Raw genomic sequence first — 24,495 nt, forward strand, 5'->3', positions numbered from 1 at the left:
CAGATCTCTTGAAAATGTAGTAACACACCTCTACGAGATGCATGGTTTGAAGCAGCGTTGAAAGAAGAGAAGAAAAGGTTAAGGCAGGTAAGATTTGCTGCTTTTATTTAGCAGTTTTTAAATACTTTAACAGTTATAAAAGTAACTAAAGTTAAATAACTCAAACTTAAGTAAATTGATTACTGTTGAGTATTATAACAAAGTAATAATAATAGTGCTGTCAAACGATTAATCGAATCCAAAATACGTTTTTGTTTACATGTGTACACTGTGTATATTTATTATGTAAATGTAAATACACACACATGCATGTATTTCAGAAAAATGTTTATATATTAAATATATTTATATAATATAAATATACATGTAAATATTTTCAAAACTTACTGTGTGTATATTTATATTATAAATATACACAGTACAAATGTATTACGCAAACAAACTTTTATTTTGGATGCGATAAATCGTTTGACAGCATTAAATAATAACAATACTACATTCATGCCTTGAAGTTTAATATGTAGGAGTTTTAATCAAGAAGCTTTTATTTCCCCTGTTCTTTCCGGCAGTTTCTCATAGATGCCAAATGGAGATTTAGGACACTGGCATTGAGTGCTGCTAACAGCATGGCTCAAATCGGGGGATTTGGGAAGGTCGAGACGTGCACTTGTCAGATTTCATCTGTGAGCAAATGCTGCATTAATATGCGAGTGAGGAACCATCTGCAGAATGCGGTATTAAAGCAAGCTAGCCAGCCTGAGTGGTCCACAGCTGCTGGTCATTAGAGAGTGCATTTTTTTGGTTTGTTTCCAGTGGAATTCAGGACTTGGAAAAATGTGAGTAGGAGAGCAAGGACCATTTTCTGCACTTTTTAGGTGTTTGTTTTAGCTACATTAGTCTGAAAATGCATTGAAATTTATTTAGTCAATTAAATGTGTACCTTAATTGAGCCGGGTATAGTAACACTGCTGTTCAAAATACTCGTCATTAGGACTTTTTAAGAAATCATTTATACTCAACCACGGCAGCAATTTATTTGATCATTCAAATTCAGTGAAAACAGACATTTTTAAAATTAGTTTTCTATTTTAATGTATTTTCAAATGTAATTTATTCCTGTGATGCAAAGCTGGATTACTCTAGTCTTCAGTGTCACATGATCCTTCAGAAATCATGCTGCTCAAGAAACGTTTTTTTTTTCTCAAAAGAATGTTATTAGCAATTGTAGTCTTTTGTGAAAATGTGTCTTTTACCCACTTTTGACCAATTTATTGTGCCCTTTAACCATTAAATATTTACATAGTTTTCCACAATTATAGTATTTGGGATATAGTACATGCTTTTATTTTAGTGAGAATTTAAAACCAATTTTTATCGAAAGCTGCTATTAATGTTTGTTTAATGTATTGACAGTTCATATCCAGGTCCTGAGATGCTGATAAAATCCTGGCTGAAATGTTGTAGCAGTGACACTCATTTCCTTGAGTCTCAAATAAGAGATCAGAAGCAGGTCTGAAGTTACTGACGACAGTTTGATTAAAGCCTTTTTTAGTCACTATTTTTGGTGCTCAGCTTTCACGTGAACACTTGTGCTTAAATAGACCAGACGGGCAAAGCGTAAACTTTCTGATTTAAAGGTTAAATAATGTTTATTAGTTTATCTCAAACCAAATATTTGGAGTAAATGTGACCTGGATGTTTTTTTCAGTGCAATTTACCCACTCTTTTTACAGGTCAAATTTGATTTGCTGTCTAAAATGTTTTGGTGTTTTCATTATTTCCTATTAACCTCATGTTTTATCCACTAGGTGTTGCTAGTAAGTCTTCTGTGCAGTGGCCCTGAAAGTCATTGTGTTGAGACAGGAACTTCTCTTTAAAAGGGTTATTTATTTTCTTATTATTTTTGAAAAAAAGACTTCAGAGACACCTGTAGTCTCACAATTTTGTTTAAGACTGTTCACAACTTTTTAACCCAGTTACATAAAAACATAACCTATATTAGTCTACATTGATACTGAACAGTCTGATTAGCGTTTGGTTAACTGCTAGTTAGTCATACTATATTTCTTAAGGCACAGTCTCAACATAATGGCTATATTTATGCAACTGGTGTGCGTTTGCATCACAAAATCATTCAAGTGGTGCTTCAGCTACTTAATGTCCACTGTTGTTTTAATATTTAATTTATATTCTATTAAACCAGCTTTTAATTTGATATTTTTGGCTTTCATTTTTAATGTACGCTTTAGCAATTGTATGCTCTTTTGTCATTTTTATTAGCTTTTTTCTAAATTTCTTCATCCTTTAGAAATGTTAAAATTTCTGTTTTATTTGAGTAATTTTACTACTTATTTCAGTAAGATGCCTAAGCAACATTTCTGATTTTCTAAGACTTTTATTTAATATTTATAATTTTATATGCTAGTAACTATTTGTGAGTTTGTTTACAATAACAACATTGAATGTTTCCTGATTTTTGTCTGCTAAATGTCATGCAGAATTGATTGAATTTATACTCACAACGTGCCAAACATGATTTAAAATGTGTTTTGGATGCATTTTATACATATGGTTATCAAAAAGGTATGTAGAAACTTAAGTCACTTTTAAAATATCTGATTGACATTATCATCCAAGTTATAATCTTTTGTATTACACAGAATACAGAGAAAGCAAGTCATACAATGAGTAAATAATGAACTTGGTGAACTGTCTCTTTAAGTGAGAGCCTCTGTATTTGGACAAGTTATTGATGCTGTACCAAGTATCAAATCCGTGTCACTCCTGATGATTTTCAACATTAATACAACTATTTAGAATGTGTAACACTGAAGTATACATTGAAATTGGTTGCTGACATGAATTATTGCCCTCTCTTTATATTTCTCTCGCTCTCTATTAATCTCCTATTCACAAATAGAGGCCAAAAGAGGCTCAGCCAGCTGGATGAGATTATCTTTTTTTCTGATTGGAAATCAACGTCAACACCCCCCTAAAACACACCAGTGTACCGTCCTCTCTCTGAGCTCCGCCCCTCTCCGTCCTCCCGGCTGATATAAGGACGCCCACATCGACTCCAAACACTGTGAGAGGGAGAAAACCAGAGGTCACACTGATAAAAGAAAGGAAAAAAGAGGCCACCGGCGAATCTGAGAGGCTCAGCAAAGAGACAAATCAAAGAAGAGTCAAGGAGAGGAGGAGACTGAAGAAAGCTGCCTGGAGGACATCACGTGTGTGTGTGTGTGTGCATATGTATGTTGAGACAGGCATAGGTAGATTCCAGGGATATTTGTGAGACTGACAGAGGACGCAAACACATCATGGATCCCTCTAGTCCCACAGAGGGCCCCATGGAACCCAAAGAAAGGAGGAAAATCCAGTTCGCCGTCCCGCCAACAGAACCGACTCAGCTGGACCCTCGGCAGGTTGAGATGGTAGGACTTTTGCACGCACGCACACACACACATGCTGACTGATAGCAATGACCCTTTTGAGCCCTGAGCTACTTTATCCTGGTGAAGCAGTTTAAAGTCACTTTGAAGTGTTAGTGTGCAGGGAGACTTGAAAATTTGCTGAATCTCTTGAACTTGTCAAGAACATGTCTGGGTCATATTTCAAACCAAAATCAGATTTACTTGAAACAGATGAGGATTTTTTTTTTTTTAGTTCTTTTAAAAATAACTTATTTCATGACTTTAATGCAAAATAAATATTGAATTTTCATTACTCTAATGTAAAAGAATTTGATATATTTTCATTTCTATTGTACTTTATGCTATTTTAATAAAAAAAAAAAAAAAAAATTAAAACTAAAATTTAAAAGTGTAAAAATGTAAATAAAAGATTTTTAAAAATGTTACATGAGTGAGAATCTAATGAGAAAAAAGGAAATGACTAAAAAAAATCAAATGTATAACTTTTCTATGTACATGTTTTATTTAAAAAATAATGAATTAATAAAAAATCTTAATTTGTTTTTTTTTTTTAAATCAACCCCCGGTTTCACAAAGTAGGCTTTAGTCTAGTCCCAGACTAAAATGTAAATCTGAACTGTTTCATCTGAACGAAACTTCCACTGATTAATCTTAAAATATATCAACGCCTTTGTTTTGTCTCTAGATGGACACCAGTATTTTTAATTTTTTTTCTAAGGCACGTTTATAAAAAATTACTTAAATGTCCTGATTGAACTGTGGCCTAATCCTGGCTTAGTCTAAGCCCTGTCTGTGAAACCAGACCTAAATCTTTAAAAAGAAAATTAAAGAATAAGTTCTATGTTACAGTAAAAAGGGAATCAAATGAAAGTAATTGGAAAACACAAAGTATATAACTTTCTATTTATGCTATTTTAATAAAAAAAAAAAAATGGAAAAAAAAAGTACCATTTTAAAATAAAAAATGCATTAAAAAATAAAATGAATTAAATGTATGTTACAGAAATGAGAATCTAATGACAATAAAAGGACATTCTGGGAGAAATATGCTTAATGTTAAATATATTTAGCATTACAGTAATGCCCAAATGCAAAACAATCTTAATGGTCCAAAAAATAGGCTTCATATTCTTTATGTAAAATATAATTTTGGGGTCAAATGTGACCTGGAGTTATGTTTGCCCTACACGCTCACTGAGCACACTCATAAAATGCAAAGTTTTAAGGCTATAAATCTGTCCTGGAAATGGTAAACGGTGTGTGACCTGGACTGGAGTGAGTTGCTGTTCTTGATACCAGGACGTGGTTTTATTGCCTCTGCATGTAGTGGCTAAATTGTGTTCATGTGCATGTTTCTAAGTCTGCTATTGATTTTGGCCTTCAGTTGCGTTGCACATACATTTTTGAGATAAAGAGGTGCACGGATGGCTGTGAATTTCTTTTTTTTTTTTCTGGATCTCTGAGAGTGCAGATGCAAGACTCTGTCTGTGTGTGTGTGTGTGTGTGTGTGTGTGTGCATGCGTGCATGTTTATGTGGTTTATGAGGACACAAATTTGTATAATGACATGGGTATGACAGAGGTATTACAATATGAAGGTGGTTTATGAGGACACTATGTCCCCGTAATTCAAAAGGCTTAAAAAACATACTAAATGGTGTTTTTTTTTGAAAATGTAAAAATGCACAAAGTCTCCTGTGAGGGCTAAGTTTAGGTGTAGGGTTGGTGTAGGGCAATAGCACACACAGTTTGTTCAGTATAAAAACCATTACGCCTATGGAGAGTCCCCATAAACCACAAAAACCAACATGTGTGTGTGTGTGTGTCATCCTGGACCAATTCCCTGTCCTGTTGGTGTTGTAATTTTAGTCTTAACAAAGTGGGTCGAGGTGCTGTTCTGTACTGCTCTGCTGCAGAGATAGGCCAGCGAATCATCCTCGCGAGACACCAGAAGAGGAGGCCCGATGCGTCTGCGCTCTATAGCAGTTCACATAAACATTTGTACGGTAAAGGTATTATTCATACAAAAATGAAGATATGTGCATAGTTACTCATCAAGTTGACTTTTTAAGTGGATTACCAAGAGAGAAGATTCGAAAACTGTCTCCGCTCCAAACAGTCTATTTTAGTACCGGGATCAGCTTTTATTTTTATATTTTTCCTTTTAATTTTATTTGACGTTTTAGTCATTTATTTGCGTTTTGTTATTTTTAGTATTTTGTTTTTCTTATTTTAGTACATCAAATTAAACTAGCTTAAGTACATATAGTTTAAGCAAATGATTTATTTATTTATTTTGATGGATTTAAATTTTAGTTTCAGGTTTATTTGTAGTTAACTATAATAACCCTGTCTCCACTTCACACCGAAATGTCAGAAATCACCATTGTAGCATTACAAACATTAAAAATGATAAGACATTATCATTACAATTACAATTTTTTTTTAAGATAATTTTTCTATTTTTGAGTTGGTTGATCTAGTTCACAAATTTGGTCTGAATGACTTGTTTGTATTGGTTTGAAACAACACGAGTGTGAGAAAATGGTGACAGAATTTGTATTTATCCATGAGCCAATCATATAAAATCAAGTGTTCTGTATAGGAAGTATGTGTATTTTTGTGAAGACATGATTGTGTCCTTTAAGCCTCGTCTTGTGTTGTGCTCGTTAGTGCCAGATTTCATGAATGGCTGGGTTCTAGTGCTGGCAGAGCAGAGAGTGTGACATGAACACAACCTGATGATCATCTTCTCGAGCCTGATTTCAAATGATCCAAAGCGCATCTTGAGCTTCAATGAAAGGAAGAACATCTAATCATTTTGTCTTAAATTTAAATCTAAGGTGGTTTCCAACATCATTTGATGATGTGTACATCAGCTTCTCCTTCCTTAATGGTTTTTTTTTGCGGCACATGGAAACAGTCCAGCAGCGTCTGTGGAACAGCTTGAGCTGAATGAGTTTTTTCTGGCTCTCTGGTTTCTAACCGAATCTTCTGGCCATGTTTCAAAATTACACTTGCAGCTAAGTAGTTAATCAGATATATCCATTTATCATCAAGGAAGCATTACATTCATCAAAACAGTAAAGAAAAGTATATTGTTACTACAACAGATTTCTATTTCAGATAAATGCTGTTTTCTATTCACTGTATTCTGATGAGTTTATCACAAAAATATGAAAACATCGATAATGATTAGAAATGTTTCTTGAGCAGCAAATCAGCATATTAGACTGATTTCTGAAGGATCATGTGACTGAAGACTGGAGGAATGATGCTTAATTAAGCTTTGCATCACAGGAATAAATGACATTTTAAAATATATTCAAATAAAAAGTTATATTACTCCACAATAGTACTGTTTTTACTGTGATCTATTAGGCTTAAAACAAGAAATTTAAATTCTATAAATTCAAGACGTATTCTTTGACAAGTGATTTTATATAAAGATTGGGTAACACTTTACAGTAAGTTTCTATTAGTTAACTACATGAGCTAACATTATCAATGAAATAAACATTTAAAAAGATTTATCAATCGTAGTTAATGTTGATTCCAACGAACGTTTACAAAGATTAATAAATACTGTAACAAATGTATAGCTCATTGTTAGTTAATATTAAATATAGTTAACAAATGGAACTTTATTGCAAAGTGTTACCAAAGGCTGTAATAAGGGTTTTAAAGAAAATGACTTTTTGCAGTGCAGATGAGACCTGAGTGTCATGCGGCAGTATGTGGACACCACAAAGGACTTGGACAGGGTTGCGTGCCACTTCTTAAGATCATATATTAACAGAAATCAGGGTTGCTACTTCACCGTCCTACTTTTTATAATTGCCTTCGAACCTTCAGCTACTTTTGTAACAAGGACCTCTAAAGAACAGAGATCACTGAAGACATTAGGATGTGAACTAGTAACCCGCTTCATTTCTTTATAAACACCCATCATTACATTCACCTTTATCTTATTTAGGAAACACACTAGATGAAGTACAGATCCAAACTATGGCCTCTATATATATGGCAGCACAGTTTAACTTTAGACGTCCCAAAGGGGATAAAACGCCCTGGGAACTTCATCAGCCTAGATCTGAATTTCATTATGAGGCTGAAATGAATGTCTGTTACACAAAATTATGAACCTGTCTTTCGGATGAGACGTTAAACCGAGGTCCTGACTCTCTGTGGTCATTAAAAATCCCATGGCACTTCTCGTAAAGAGTAGGGGTGTAAGCCAAATTCCCTCTACTGGCCCTTGTCTATCATGGCCTCCTAATAATCCCCATACACTTGATTGGCTCTTTCACTCTCTGCTCTCCACCTGTAGCTGGTGTGTGGTGAGCGCTCCGGCGCCGTTGTGCTGTGGCTGCCGTCGCATCATCCAAGTGGATGCTGCACACTGGTGGTGGTTGAGGAGAGACCCCCCACATGATTGTAAAGCACTTTGGGTGTACAGCAATACACAATAAGGCGCTATATAAAATGCATCATTCATTCATTCATTCATTCACAAAATGTTTGGATAAATGGAAAAATTAACACCTAGAGTAGTAACATTTGTGTAAAAATGGATATTGTGCCCTAGTTTACTTCTACATGCATGATGGCATGAGGACCACTACTGTTTTTACTGTTGGGTTATTATTTTTTTTGTGATGGGGTCACATGGTGAAGTTGTCTTTGACAACATGCCCTGCTATTGGGTTTAATGAATTGTATTTTTTTCCTTGTCAATAATGCTGGGAAAGTTTACTAGTTTTGCTGTAGTTAAGACTTTAAGGTTTGTCTGTCAATGAAGAAAAAAGCGTGAAACCTAGACCTGGTCTTCCCTATCATAAGTAATATGAAATGCAGTACAATGTTTGAAATGGATCAAAAAATGTTCATGAATACAAGAGCGCTTTTAGGTTTCAGGATGAGGTTTTTTGATCCACTTCAAAGGTTAACTACTATATATGACCGTTCAAAAATGAATCAAAGTTATAGTCATCTGGGCCAAAATACACTTGATATTATTTTGTGCATTACACAGTGAAAAAAAGCAAGACAATGCACTTCAATGTAGCAACTATGAGTTTAAGTAAACAGGACAAAACAATGGTGTACAGGACAAAACATGAAGAGTGATGCTCATGAGTGGTTTATATAAGAGTGATTTAGTGTAGACGCACATCTGCATGACTAACACTACTCTAGGAAACATCTAGTACAAATATAAATGTAAACCAGGATTTTACTGAACTCCTTTAAACTACAGTATACTACTATTGTGTTTTAAAGGTTTTGTAGCTTCTTATGCATTCCAAGGCTGCATTTATTTATTGTGAAATATTATTGCAATTTTAAATAACTGTTTTAAAATGTTATTTATTCCTGTGATCAAAGATGAATTTTCAGCATCATTACTCCAGTCTTCAGTGTCACATGATCCTTCAGATATCATTCTAATATGCTGATTTGCTGCTATATTTAAGCCAGTGATTCTAGAAAGAATGAGCACAAGATTATTGTTTCTCGTGTGATTAATCTCTCCAAAGATAAATGTCACTATATTATTGTGCTCGAAGGACTATAGATTGCTATCAGAGCTGTCAGACATTCATCTGATTGTGAGAGTATTTATACTGGCCTAATCTAAAGAACATTTAGGAGTTATTGATTACTGTCTCTTTACATATGACCTAAATATGCACAGGGTCATCACACAAGCCACTAGATTTAACAGCTCCTGCGCTCATAGAATAGAAGGACAGTGAAGTATTGATCAGCTAGAGGAATGTTCTGGGTTCAATACAGCTGAAGCTCTGTTGATAGACGTTGTTGAGTCCCATACACTGCCATTTATTTCATTTTAGATAGTTGGAAGCACTGATGCATTTCTTTTATTTGTTGGTTTTGGGTTAGTCTGTGGGATCTGTCTTTCATGATGTAAAGTGGTGGTTGCAGCACAGGTTTGGTTTGCTTTCTATCAGCAGTGAACTTTCAGCTCTTGACCTCAGGTCACTCAATAAAAGTGGAATGCAAGTTGCTTTGGGTAAAAGTATCTGCAAATTGAGCAAACTTTTTTTTATTATTATTTTAGAATAAGGAAATAAGGAGCATATAAGGGACTTAGAAATATTGTATAAATATAAATTTTTCTTGTCTATTTTATAACTCCTTACTCTCGTACTTTAATAATCAGTTACTTTCAGATTTTAACTACATTTTAAATCTCAGATTTCCAATGTGGCCTCAGACTCTAAATATAGCTTGAAGCTAAAAGCAAAAGAGCACATAATATATTACATAAGGCGACGGTACCTGCTTGTATTATAAAGAGACTGAGATTATGTAATTTTAGCAGTGCGAAACTGTCATTGAACTCTCACAATGGTCAAGCTACGCTCCACAGCCAGTGACTGGAAATCTGCTGAAGCGTTGCAGAGAAATACGGCCTTCTGGGACATGAGTGAAAAACACTGCGTAAAAAGTTGCTAGACTCTGGATTTTACAGTTAATCCACTATCTACACACACACAGACTCGCTGACGTCACAAGGGTGACCTTTGGTGCCGCTTGTGTTTGTGGATAAACAGAAATGAACAAGGACTCTGATTTTATTCTCTAAGTCTATCCACAGATTTACTGCTCAATTCATGCTGAAGTGTGTATGTGTTGAGGATGTGTATGTACAGCTTCATTTAGCTGAGCTCTACAAAAACATAGCCTACTCTGGTGATACCGTGGTACTTCGCTATATATACTGCACACCATGCTATTAAATGATAACTATATTCATATACAATGATATATGTGACCCTGGACCACAAAACCAGTTTTAAGTCACTGGGGTATATTTGTAGCAATAGCCAAAAATACATTGTATGGGCCAAAATTATAAATTTTTCTCTTATGCCAAAAATTATTAGGATATTAAGTAAAGGTCATGTTCCATGAAGATATTTTGTAAATTTCTTACCGTAAATATATCAAAACTTCATTTTTGATCAGTAATGTGCATTTCTAAGAACTTAATTTGGACAACTTTAAAAAGCGATTTTCTCAATATTTAGATTTTTTTTTTTTTTTGCACCTTCAGATTCCAGATTTTCAAATAATTTCCTAAACAACCATACATCAATGGAAAGCTTATTTATTCAGCTTTCATATGATGTTTTGTGGTCCAGCGTCACATATGGTACTCCAGGGTAAAGAATAAGCAATGGTATCATGCATCTGCACGTGTAAAAAGTACCAAGATAACATTTTAGCATGTTTTTTGTTACTGAAAAACAAGGAAAAGTTGGACTTACAGTGTACAATATTACAGTAAATTGAGCCACACATTAGAGAAATGTGTGTGTGTGTGTGTATATATATATATATATATATATATACATTTTTTTCAGTAACGTGTGGCTCAATTCAATACTGTATGTATTGAATAAAGGGTATAGGTATATACAGAAGTCAACATTGTCTATATATATTTTATATTAATGTATTTTATTATATATTATTTGAATAAATGTCACTCAGTTTACTGTAATTATAATGTACATCTCCGAGCAGCTAGGTTGTTGCTTGAAATTAGTTTCTTAATGTCTCTAAACCAAGAGCGTTTCTAGTCTGAAATGTGAAACATGTTGAAAACTGTTTGTATAAAAGTAAAACACAAATATTTAACAGAAGCTGAGGGAAAGAAGGTCTCATAATATCATAATGGCAAGTCCATCTGGAACACAGGACTTTCTGCTTGCGTAGAAAACACTCTTAACCTGTCGTCATAATCACAGCTGTTTTGTTAATGAATTTAACGTGTCTGCACCGGATGTAAAGACATCAAAAACAGGAAAGATTTTGAGTGCTCTAGTTATTTTATGTCTACAAAGATGTGGCTGATATTGTCTTTTCCTCTGTATAATGATGTAATTTGTGTACGTAACATGAGGTGTGACTTGAGTCAGAGCATTATCCATTTTTTAGGATAAAATGACTTTGTCAACCACAAAGAGCATTCCTTAGTAAGTAAATGTGAGTGGTATTGCTGCCATGATGCTAGGGTGTTATGGATAATTGCAAAGATGTTGCTATGTAGTTGTTAAGGTTTTTTTAATGTTTTTTTTATTTATTTTGCTTTGTTTGCTAGGATGTTCTTCTGAGTGGGTTTTAATGTGTTAATTGGTTGCTAGGGTATTCTAAGTGGTTTTAATGTGTTAGGGTGGTTTTAATGCGTTGTTAAGTGGTTGCTAGGGTGTTCCGAGTGATTCTAATGTGTTTATGTGGTTTCTAGGGTATTTTAAGTGGTTTTAATGTGTTATTATGTGGTTGCTACGGTGTTCTAAGTGCTTTTAATGTGTTGTTATGGGGTTACTAAGGTTTTCTAAGTGGCTTTAATGTGTTATGCTGTTGCTAGGGTGTTCTGAGTGATTCTAATGTGTGTTTATGTGGTTTCTAGGGTATTTTAAGTGGTTTTAATTTGTTATGTGGTTGCTACGGTGTTCTAAGTCGTTTTAATGTTATGCGGTTGCTAGGGTGTTCTAAGTGGTTTTAGTGTGTTATGCAGTTGCTAGGGTGTTCTAAGTGGTTTTAATGTGTTCTTATGTGGTTGCTAGGCTGTTCTAAGTCGTTTTAATGTTATGCGGTTGCTAGGGTGTTCTAAGTGGTTTTAGTGTGTTATGCAGTTGCTAGGGTGTTCTAAGTGGTTTTAGTGTGTTATGCAGTTGCTAGGGTGTTCTAAGTGGTTTTAGTGTGTTATGCAGCTGCTAGGGTGTTCTAAGTGGTTTTAATGTGTTCTTATGTGGTTGCTAGGGTGTTCTAAGTCGTTTTAATGTTATGCGGTTGCTAGGGTGTTCTGATTGGTTCTAATGTGTTGTTATGCTAAGTGGTTTGTCTATTGCTGTGTGGTTTCTAGGGTGCTCAGAGTGGTTTCAGCATGTTGCTTTGTGGTTGCTAGGGTGCCAGTTTGATTTTTAGTGTCACCGTGGTTTCTAAGGGTTTTCCAAGTGGTTTCAGCATGTTGCTTTGTGATTGTTAGTGCACCGCTTGCTGTGACCTTATTCTAGGCATCACACTGACGCATTAAACTGCTGATCGTTACAGGTCATTGTAGAGTACAGAATCATGTAGTTTACTTGCATCGCATCAGATAAAACATTGGCAAAACCAGTGATCATTTCCTCCTCCAAAGTGCTGGTTTTATCAACCCCAAGACCTTATAAATATGACCTTGTCTCCAGACAAACTGATACTCTTGGAATTTTTGTAAAGTCAGCCGGCCTAACTAGAGTTTAGTGTGTAATATGCATCAGACGGTCCGTGAACAGACAGACAGTGTTGTCTGAGACTGCAGGAAATATTGAATAGTAGCGCAGGAACACATGTTTTTGTTTTGTTTTGAGTGCATGATACTCACACAGCCAATTAGGTCAAATGCTAATGCACATCCAAGAGTGAAAAAGGCTGGAGATGGAAAAGTTTGCGAATTGCACAACCTTTTTTTTTCAGTGTGAGTTGAGAAGACAATGTTTTATGTCAGTTGGCAATTACATGGCATATGTAATAGAAAATCGAGGAAAGAGTGTCCTTTTCTTTAGACTGCATGGAGTTCCGAAAAGAAACTTTCTGCATGATTGGCTTCAAAAAAAATGTGCTCTGAACCTCATCAAAGTTAGTTGTAGCAAATGACACAAAAGCCATTTGACTGTGTTTCTGTTTCATCCCTACAACGCGGCGCCGTCATGAATCTTCACATTGTGGAGGAGGATTTGCCACAGAACACTGTGTTTCCTCCAGAACACTGTGCACTCTGCTCCAGTGCTGCTGAAGAACATCCAGGTGGCCTTGTGGGACATTTAAAAGGGTGACAATTATTTATTGTCCTTTATTTGGAGAGCTTGTTGGTAACATTCAGAAGTTTACTCTTATTCAATGTTTGTCATTATGTAGACTCACTACATGAAGTATTAACATGCATAAAGCACAAACAAGCCAGTACAACTTGTTTCTACAGTTCTACAGCAAATGTTTGAATTAAAGACAAAAATGGCCAGATTCTACTGCAGAATCCTTTTAAAGGCAGGATAGATGATTTGGTTCAAAAACATTATTTGTTAAGCTGGTTGAAAGTCACATCCAGATAGCAATCAATCACTGAGTCAAGTGGTCTAAATGTATTTATATCCTCTGTGAAAGGTGTATGAGCATAAAATGTTTGTCCAATCATATTCACACATCCTGCTCGAGCAGACATGATACATCATAAGCACAGTCCACTGCAGACTGAGTCAGAATGGAAGGCGTTGTTATTGTAATATTATGCACTTTGTACTGTAATGTTTTCTCACCGGTGAATGAGACCGCATTCGTGTTTTGGAGGCGTGGCTTTGGAGGGTGATTTGCAAGGAGGGTGGTATCTTATGCTGTCAAAGCTAGCTTGCTATTGCTAGCCTCTCTAAAATCGGCCTATCTTTAAGGTATTTCTCTGTAATAAAAAATCTTAAAAATAACATGAAGAACTGTGGAATCTCCATTCCGCATTCCGATTCTTTATCGTGGAAAAAGATTCTTTAGATTATTAAAATGTTCTTTATTTTATTATTTAGTTTAAGAACTGTTCACTGAAAGGGAACCCAAAATACACTCACCTAAAGGATTATTAGGAACACCTGTTAAATTTCTCATTAATGCAATTATCTAATCAACCAATCACATGGCAGTTGCTTCAATGCATTTAGGGGTGTGGTCCTGGTCAAGACAATCTCCTGAACTCCAAACTGAATGTCAGAATGGGAAAGAAAGGTGATTTAAGCAATTTTGAGCATGGCATGGCTGTTGGTGCCAGACGGGCCGGTCTGAGTATTTCACAATCTGCTCAGTTACTGGGATTTTCACGCACAACCATTTCTAGGGTTTACAAAGAATGGTGTGAAAAGGGAAAACCTCCAGTATGTGGCAGTCCTGTGGGCGAAAATGCCTTGTTGATGCTAGAGGTCAGAGGAGAATGGGCCGACTGATTCAAGCTGATAGAAGAGCAATTTTGACTGAAATAACCACTCGTTACAACCGAGGTATGCAGCAAAGCATTTGTGAAGCCACAACACGCACAACCTTGAGGCGGATGGGCTACAACAGCAGAAGACCCCACCGGGTACCACTCATCTCCACTACAAATAGGAAAAAGAGGCTACAATTTGCACGAGCTCACCAATATTGGACGGTTGAAGACTGGAAAAATGTTGCCTGGTCTGATGAGTCTCGATATCTGTTGAGACATTCAGATGGTAGAGTCAGAATTTGGCGTAAACAGAATGAGAACATGGATCCATCATGCCTTGTTACCACTGTGCAGGCTGGTGGTGGTGGTGTAATGGTGTGGGGGATGTTTTCTTGGCACACTTTAGGCCCCTTAGTGCCAATTGGGAATTGTTTAAATGCCACGGCCTACCTGAGCATTGTTTCTGACCATGTCCATCCCTTTATGACCACCATGTACCCATCCTCTGATGGCTACTTCCAGCAGGATAATGCACCATGTCACAAAGCTCGAATCATTTCAAATTGGTTTCTTGAACATGACAATGAGTTCACTGTACTAAAATGGCCCCCACAGTCACCAGATCTCAACCCAATAGAGCATCTTTGGGATGTGGTGGAACGGGAGCTTCGTGCCCTGGATGTGCATCCCACAAATCTCCATCAACTGCAAGATGCTATCCTATCAATATGGGCCAACATTTCTAAAGAATGCTTTCAGCACCTTGTTGAATCAATGCCACGTAGAATTAAGGCAGTTCTGAAGGCGAAAGGGGGTCAAACACAGTATTAGTATGGTGTTCCTAATAATCCTTTAGGTGAGTGTAGTTCTTCTATGGTAGGAATGTCCAAACTCCATCCTGGAGGGCTGGTGTCCTGCAGAGTTTAGCTCCAACTTGCCTCGACACACCTGCATGGAAGTTTCTAGCATGCCTAGTAAGAGCTTGATTAGCTGCTTCAGGTGTGTTTAATTAGGGTTGGAGCTAAACTCTGCAAGACACCGGCCCTCCAGGACTGAGTATGGACAGCCATGTTCTATGGCATCACTGTTAGAGTGTTAATGTCAAGAACTACTTTTGATCTCTATATTCTTGACAGAGCCTTGCATGTTAAAAATAACCAATTAATAACTTTATTTTTTAGGGTGAAAGTTTGTAACACAAACAGAAAAGTTATTCCTTTGTGCTTCTGAAAAGTTTCACGTACAAACACGGATCCATGAAGACGACTAAAAACGCTGTATTATGCATGCCAGGCCAGTAGTTGGCGATGTCACTTTGTAAACAAACACTGCACGCCTGCACACATATGCCTGTAGACTGAAAATGTAATATGCATGTGCATTACGTCACCATTTTCACAAATTTGCATTTTGTAGTTTACTCAGAGATGACAACCGTATCTTCACAAATTGCTCTTTTACAAAAGTTTCATTTCTAGCCCCCCAAAATGCCATTGTTGTTGAAATGAATGGCAAAAAAATGCACACAAATTTTCTGTTTTTAGTTGAAAACGGTGTTGTGTAAGAGTTTAGCTCTAACCTTGATCAAATTTATCCTGTAACTTTCTAGTAATCCAGAAGGCCTTGGTTAGCTTGTTCAGGTGTGATTGATTAGGGTTGGAGCTAAACTCTGCAGGGCTGGAGTTGAGAACTGCTGTGTTAAAGGAAGTCTTGTGTAATCCCCCTTCAAGGCTTCTGTTGTTCTCTTTGTTTTCTTCAATTGGGGTTAGTTTGGGGTCGAACTTATTGACTGGTAACCTCATTTTCAAATATCAATTGTAATTAAAACAGAAAAAATACTTTGTCCCTGGAGGGAAATTTGTCTTGGACCCCACTGTGAAGGTCATAAACTATTCTCCTATTCTCTTTTAGTGAAATTTCAGTTAAGAATTGAGAGGTTTCAGTCAATATTTTGCCATGATGTGGTTTTGCTTACATGGCAGAGCTCCTAGTTGAGGAAGAGTTATTTTCTTGAGCTCATTAGTCAGTAAGTTCTCTGTGTACTTTTGAGCTTCGTTGTGCTCTGAAGTCAATTTGTCCATTTGTGTCCTTGTGCATTTGGTATCTGGCAGATTTATATGAATGTTTTCTGTTCAGGGACTGTTGGGTAGAGGAGGGTTTGAGTGGAGGGAGGCTTCAGGTTCTCTAATTCACATTTTTTGGCCAAGCTGTCACACGTGCAGTGATATATATTCACAATGTCCTCATTAATGTCAACATCTAGGACAGGGTTTCCCAAATGTGGATGTTGCAGGGGGTTTGTGATAGACTGTGGGAGAAATGATTTGCAAATAAATACAAATGTAAAGTAAACGAATACAGGATGGTCGCTTTAAATGTAATAAGATGAGACAAATAACAAACCTATATCACAAGATAATAGGCAAAGATGTTGTGAAATGTATTATGATGTTGCTGGAGGACTGACCCTGTAATAATTTTACTGTGAATAAAAGTGTCCTCATTCATATTTATGCAAAATGTGATGGTTTTCCTTATTTTTTTCGTTATCAATTCTCTACTGCTTGTCTTTCAGATTCGTCGAAGAAGACCCACACCTGCCACTTTGTTCAAAGTAGCAGACCAAACATCTCCTGAGGACGACATCTCCACCCATCAGGTACCACAGTGCCACTTCAGTTCAGGAGGTTAAACCGCATTCATAATACATTCGCATGGAAAAGACGAATGAATGAACAATGTTAAATTTATGTATTGCTTTATGTTGTATAAATCCCTTAAAATAAACATACTGTGGCCAAGTGATTATACAGTGATGATATTATAGATTATATACATATACTGTTGTATCTCTTGTCTGGGCGGAGAGAGAGAAATTGCAAGTTCGTAGACAGGAGTGTGTTCGACCAAAGTCCCTTTCTCGCGCAGAACGATCGCTGTATGACATCAAAGCACCACGAGAGCTACAGAGAGCTGACGGCTCCGCACTCTTTCGATTCGCTCTCGCGATACTTTGATGGTAAACGCCGATCGGTCTGCGCGCTGCTGCTTCAAATCCAATACACCTCATCTCACGAGCTCGTCACACTTACGCTCACATCCGCATGTAAACATTTCGTTGGTGTGGAACTTCATCGTGAGTGAGGCAGACACAAAGTTCGCGATTTGTAATACAATATTTACTGTTTTTGCTCAAGTTCGCTGATGAAGTTTCAATCAAAGCCACAGCAGTGTTTCGTTACTGAATGAATCCACGTTTTTGAACGAATCAAGTGAGTCAATGATTCAGTTACCCATTCATAAAGACAGTAGTCACTTAGTCTCGCGTAGCCAGACCTTCAGACTTGAGGCTGAAGGTCTGGAATACTGTACAGGTCCTTCTCAAAAAATTAGCATATTGTGATAAAGTTCATTATTTTCTGTAATGTACTGATAAACATTAGACTTTCATATATTTTAGATTCATTACAACACAACTGAAGTAGTTCAAGCCTTTTATTGTTTTAATATTGATGATTTTGGCATACAGCTCATGAAAACCCAAAATTCCTATCTCAAAAAATTAGCATATTTCATCCGACCAATAAAAGAAAAGTGTTTTTAATACAAAAAAAAGTCAACCTTCAAATAATTGTTCAGTTATGCACTCAATACTTGGTCGGGAATCCTTTTGCAGAAATGACTGCTTCAATGCGGCGTGGCATGGAGGCAATCAGCCTGTGGCACTGCTGAGGTGTTATGGAGGCCCAGGATGCTTCGATAGCGGCCTTAAGCTCATCCAGAGTGTTGGGTCTTGCGTCTCTCAACTTTCTCTTCACAATATCCCACAGATTCTCTATGGGGTTCAGGTCAGGAGAGTTGGCAGGCCAATTGAGCACAGTAATACCATGGTCAGTAAACCATTTACCAGTGGTTTTGGCACTGTGAGCAGGTGCCAGGTCGTGCTGAAAAATGAAATCTTCATCTCCATAAAGCTTTTCAGCAGATGGAAGCATGAAGTGCTCCAAAATCTCCTGATAGCTAGCTGCATTGACCCTGCCCTTGATAAAACACAGGGGACCAACACCAGCATCACTGACTGTGGGTACTTGACACTGGACTTCAGGCATTTTGGCATTTCCCTCTCCCCAGTCTTCCTCCAGACTCTGGCACCTTGATTTCCGAATGACATGCAAAATTTGCTTTCATCCGAAAAAAGTACTTTGGACCACTGAGCAACAGTCCAGTGCTGCTTCTCTGTAGCCCAGGTCAGGCGCTTCTGCCGCTGTTTCTGGTTCAAAAGTGGCTTGACCTGGGGAATGCGGCACCTGTAGCCCATTTCCTGCACACGCCTGTACACGGTGGCTCTGGATGTTTCTACTCCAGACTCAGTCCACTGCTTCCGCAGGTCCCCCAAGGTCTGGAATCGGGCCTTCTCCACAATCTTCCTCAGGGTCCGGTCACCTCTTCTCGTTGTGCTGCGTTTTCTGCCACACTTTTTCCTTCCCACAGACTTCCCACTGAGGTGCCTTGATACAGCACTCTGGGAACAGCCTATTCGTTCAGAAATTTCTTTCTGTGTCTTACCCTCTTGCTTGAGGGTGTCAATGATGGCCTTCTGGACAGCAGTCAGGTCGGCAGTCTTACCCATGATTGCGGTTTTGAGTAATGAACCAGGCTGGGAGTTTTTAAAAGCCTCAGGAATCTTTTGCAGGTGTTTAGAGTTAATTAGTTGATTCAGATGATTAGGTTAATAGCTTGTTTAGAGAACCTTTTCATGATATGCAAATTTTTTGAGATAGGAATTTTGGGTTTTCATGAGCTGTATGCCAAAATCATCAATATTAAAACAATAAAAGGCTTGAACTACTTCAGTTGTGTTGTAATGAATCTAAAATATATGAAAGTCTAAAGTTTATCAGTACATTACAGAAAATAATGAACTTTATCACAATATGCTAATTTTTTGAGAAGGACCTGTATATGGTCGATTTCACGATTTCATTGGCCAAGGCCTGCCCATGAGGCCGACATGTCAAACAACCAATCATAGTTCGTTTCGTTTAGCATCACGTTTAGGGGTGTGGAAATGTCGCCACAATAATAAACCGGTGTGTGAAACTCTCGGATGTATTTTAAAGATTATATGCCGCGAACATTAAATATTTCACATACTTTTGAAAATCCAGCGTTTAGTTGACCCTGATAAGCGTTTGTCGTCACATTTGTAAACACGACAGCTTTCTTCTTTCGTGAGGGGGTTTGGCGCCACGGCATCTTTGTTTCCCGGCGGACCGAATATAATCGCAACACTCTTTACTACTCTTGGAAATCCGGTTTAATTCAACCAGTCAGATGACGACTTCGACATTCCTGAAGTGTTTCCAGAAAAGTGTGCCATATGCATCAGACGTTTAGCCAATGGTCCGTGGGCGTGACGTCTGAGGCTGAGACTAGTAGTCACTTGACTCGTTTTTGAATGAATCAGCCGTTTGAATGAACGACTAATGACTCGCTCATTAAAACAGTCATTTACCGCCAACTACTGGTGCTTTGGCTTCATATTTAAAAGTATTGCATTTTTCCCAACATTTTTAACTTGTATGTTCAAAAATATTTAAAACATTAATCTTATAAAATTATTTATGCATCAGAAATTTTGTGGTGTAAATGCATTTATGGCACCTCAGCGTCATCATACATTTTAATTTATATAATAATAATTTATAATATACTTTATCGTAAAATTAGTACATTATGATATTTGATATTATATACGTCTGTTTTTTTTATGTTTTGTTTTTTACCTTTGTATAATAAAAATAATTGTGTAGGGTTTACACGATCTCCGATGTAAAATCAATTGAGGTGTGTGTGTGTGTGTGTAATATGTCCATTTAACATATATGTTATCTTCAGTGGGTTGTAGGAGAAAATGGTGTCCTCAAGCCAAAACGAATCAACCCAAATATCTACCAGCCACCATCATTAAAAGGTAAAAGCCTGTAGTTTTGCCTGTGATGTGTGATCTGTACCCACTGTATTGTGTATATTCCTTTAGTATAGATATTGTTTCTGAAGACTTTCCTGCACTGTGCCGGCCCTGGGTTTAAAAATCTCTCCCAAGCTGCAAGTCTGTTTTTCCCATTTTACCGTGTGTGTGTGTGTGTAAGATTAGAGATGGTGACAGCTGTGATGGGTGAGAGTCTGTGCTGCTTTGGATCATCCTAGATTACAGCAGATAGCATACAGCTGCAAACACACACAGTTTTAGAGGACAGACGTCCATCAGAAACATTCACCGTCAGATCAATGCACTACAAAGACTGTGAGGACAATCTAGATTACTAGATTATGTAAACATATAACGGTGCTGTTGTTTTCATCTTTGGTTCCGTTTAGATCTATTTTCATTGACGGAGCAAAAATTAAACACAATAACTGGCCGTATTTTGTCTAAATTGTAACTTATTAACTTATTGTTTATAGAAAATTCCATTTGATATCAAGGTGATATTGAGTTTGACAGCACTACTGCTTGATCAAATTCTATGAGAAACTGTAGAAGCTTGTTTTCACCACGGGATAAAAATAAAAGGTAACTATTAATTATCTCATAGTAACTTCCAATTCTGAGGGGGGGGAAATCAGAATTGAGATATAACTCGTAATTTCATGGGGAAAAAAAACAATTGTGAAATAAAACAATTTTTATTCCATGGTGAGGATTGTGAGATGATCATTCAGAATTCCGAGAAAGTAATTCAGAATTCTGACTTTATATCTCGCAATTCTGAGTTTCTGTATTGCAGTTCTGACATTTTAAAATAATAAAAGCCATTCTGGTTGGCACAGTGCAGAAGTCTTGCTAATAAGTAAACAGACCCATCCCTCTTTACCTGTGTGTGCTTGTGTATGTTCCTGTGCTGTCCCTTGTGTTTTGATGATCCCTGATTTGGGAATCCCCCTGTGTGTGTGTTTGTGGTCATGTGTTTATAGCCGTGCAGCAGATGGCTGAAGCTTACATGCAGAAATTAGGTGTGTATCCTCATGTAGAGGAGGAAGGGGAGGAGCCTATTCAGAGAGGGGGGGAGGAGATTTCCTCATCCTGCCCACCTGGTAATCTTATGTCACATCACAGATGAACCTTCTACATATGCATGTTACGTTGTCAGTATTATATTTTGTTTTTTATCATTTGAAAAGGTTACTGCTGAATGTTAACATCAGCCTTTATAGAGTTTTAGTTTCATCAGATAGAGGGATGAAACTCTAAAAGTGCTGAACTTCTTATCTGGTAAAACATCCATGAGTTGAATCACCCAATAATACAATGTGACATTCTGTATTTTTGTCTCATATTCATCTTTTAATCATATTTGTAAATGTCTTGACTCCACAGCCAACAGAGCAATTTTGTCTTTACTGTTCCAATGTTTTTTGTCTTTGTGTCATTAAAACATTTTCTTATATTGTGCTACTCTCTCTATATATCATATTTGCATGTAGCATTCAACCAAAAACATCAGCCAGTCAAATATGAGATTATCTGTTGATTCCATATTTTATTTAATAAATATTCGTTTTAAAGATTCACAGGAGCTAAGGGGCATGGCAGAGCACCAGCCCAGCATGAGAAAGGCAGGAGCCACGGCACCAACCGATGAAGAGGAGGAGGAAGAAGAAGAAGAAGCAGATGATATGGCAGAGGATGAGTGCAGAAATGTGGACTGATAAAGTTTGAGGAACTTTAGAGATTTTTTTTCCATAACGCAGAACCTTGTTTGGAGATCAGAATTATTGTTTATTGATTACTGGCTGTCAATAAGTCCATAACTTGATAAAAACGGCCGTCTGTTTGTATTCAGAGACAAATAGAGACTTAAAAAAACTCTGAAAGACTGACATTTTGGAATGGTCAAACAACCTCAAACAGTTCATTCACCCCAAAATTGCCATGAAATAGAAACGCATAAGGTTAGTAGTCATCTAATATCATCCCTGCGTTTCGTACATTCAAACATAAAGGTAAAGTACAAATGTTTAGTTCTATGAGCAGTGCAGTATGAATGTGAAGTGTTGAGAAATGTGTTAGTGGTGTGTTTCTTTGGGCCTACACTGCCATCTGGAGTACAGAGAACTGTTATACTGAATCCCATGAAATCATTTGCCAAAAGCAATAATCCCAGAGCACATGGAAAGGCTCAATATCGAAGTATTTAGCAGCATTATTATTTGTTATCCTGGCAGTTGGATCACACTTCAAACTACAGTTAATTTAGCAGAAACACACAAAAAAAAAGAATGTTTATAATTACAAATATAATTATATTTGCATATTTGTCAATATAAAAATTAATAATTACTAATTTCTGAAGTGATCTAAAATAATTTCTAAATTCACCCTTGGTAAGTGTTGCAAAAACGTTTCAAATACAAAGATTTGAAGAGTATTCTTTAAAAAAAAAAAAGCTGATAAAGACTGCAGTTATATCAGTATTCCTATAAAGGCGGTTTTGTTTTTACATGGAGTGGACCATGTTAAGATCACACATACTGTTTTGCTTTATCTCACTGTTTTGGTTGACTTTTGCCTCATTTAACTAATCGTGGCTGACTGTGAATATCACATTCCTACAATGTTGTCTTTGTGATTCATTTGTGGTTTGTCATTGACATCGTGACCAAAGTTGCTATAAAAATCACATTTGCATACAGAATAGAATTTGCATCTCTTGATATGAGTCTGGTTACAGATAACAAAAAACTCCAAATTCAGTGCCTCGGGGTGAACGTTCAGTGCTCATGTACGTCAGGAACACGTAAATGATTTCAGTCGATTACTGTAGTTAACAACTTGCATTAATATTAGCTGGGTAACTTATTACTTATCTTAGTTTTTAAATGTCTTCCTTAGCAAAAGCTTTTAAGGGAAAAATTAACTATTTTTAAAAATGATTGATGATGATTTAAAATGAGAAGCCAACAGCCACGTGTTGCTTTTTTAAGAAATTGTACTGCTTTATATTGAAAATAATCATATTTGTATGCATATATATTCCTCCAAAGCTCATGCAGGTACATGTTGTTGTTGATTTTGATTAACGTGCAATAAAAAATCTGAGAAAATGTACCCAATTAGTATTGCTATCCATAAGAACTATGGAAATGTTTTAGGTTAAAGTCTCTGTATCAATAAATATATTTGCACTGAATTAAAGTGTTAAAGAATATCATCGTTTTCATGTTTTTGGATCATCATAAGACAAACTCCGTTACACAGTCTTCAAATATCGCAGCCATTTGGACAAAATTGGACCGGTTTGACATCAATTTGAAGTGCTATTACTTTACATTTGGAAAGAAAGTATGATTTTTATACTCTGACCAATAAAAATGTTCACCAGAAAGGCATATTTTCAGTTTAATGAGCATGTGTGGACAGTTTTGGCAAAAACATGCAGGTTCTGTTGTAAACAGACGGTGGTTCTCTATCCCATATCTTTAATATCTCTGCCTTTGATGCTTTTAAAATCTGGGCTGAGACTGATCTGGCTTGGATTCCCATAAGAGGTGCTCCATATTTTAGTCAAAAATCTGATTTCTCAGATTCTCTGCTTTAACTATCACACCATTAGGAAACTTCCCTTGTGTCAGATCACTGTGTTTGGCATTGTGGCTAACAGATGCTGTGACCTACTTCACACAATATAGTGGTCAGTGTTTTATGGTGAGTTATGGGAACATGTGGGGCAGATGGAGGAAACGAAACCAAGGATTTATGCCCTGAGCTGCTGTTGCTAAAGTATCTCTGATGATCTAGATCAGACTATTAACATATCTAAGAACTACAGAGTTTATGGTGGGAAAGGCCATCCATTCGCTATAAATCAATCAGAATTAAGAGACTTAAAGTACAAATGCCATCCACTTTTTGTGCTTACCCAATAAAAAATGTATATACGATTTATTAATGTGTTCATAACATCAGAACTAGAACTCTAGACATGAACTATGGTAATTTGATATTAGTCGTAAGGATTTTCACACTGGTTTAAGATGCTATATTAAGCTTTTCTGATTTATATATATATATATACTG

At 36.6% G+C, this 24,495-nt stretch overlaps 1 protein-coding gene across 2 annotated transcripts; it reads left to right on the forward strand.

The window, feature by feature from the left end:
• The first annotated feature begins 852 nt into the window (after window positions 1-852).
• LOC306885375 (protein phosphatase 1 regulatory subunit 1B-like) lies at window positions 853-23,807 on the forward strand. Of its 2 annotated transcripts, none has more exons than XM_079441838.1 (5): window positions 853-3,434; window positions 16,990-17,073; window positions 20,313-20,388; window positions 21,393-21,512; window positions 21,985-23,807. In XM_079441838.1, exons 1-5 carry the CDS (start codon window positions 3,321-3,323, stop codon window positions 22,125-22,127), a joined length of 537 nt encoding a protein of 178 aa, XP_079297964.1. In that variant the 5' UTR covers window positions 853-3,320; the 3' UTR covers window positions 22,128-23,807. The 2 variants fall into 2 exon arrangements, with proteins under 2 accessions (XP_079297964.1, XP_079297965.1); XM_079441839.1 differs by having other exon boundaries at window positions 2,609-3,434; window positions 21,393-21,431; window positions 21,985-23,798.
• Window positions 23,808-24,495: the final 688 nt, after the last annotated feature.

Source organism: Barbus barbus, assembly GCF_936440315.1.
Source record: "Barbus barbus genome assembly, chromosome: 19".
NCBI classification, from domain to species: domain Eukaryota; kingdom Metazoa; phylum Chordata; class Actinopteri; order Cypriniformes; family Cyprinidae; genus Barbus; species Barbus barbus.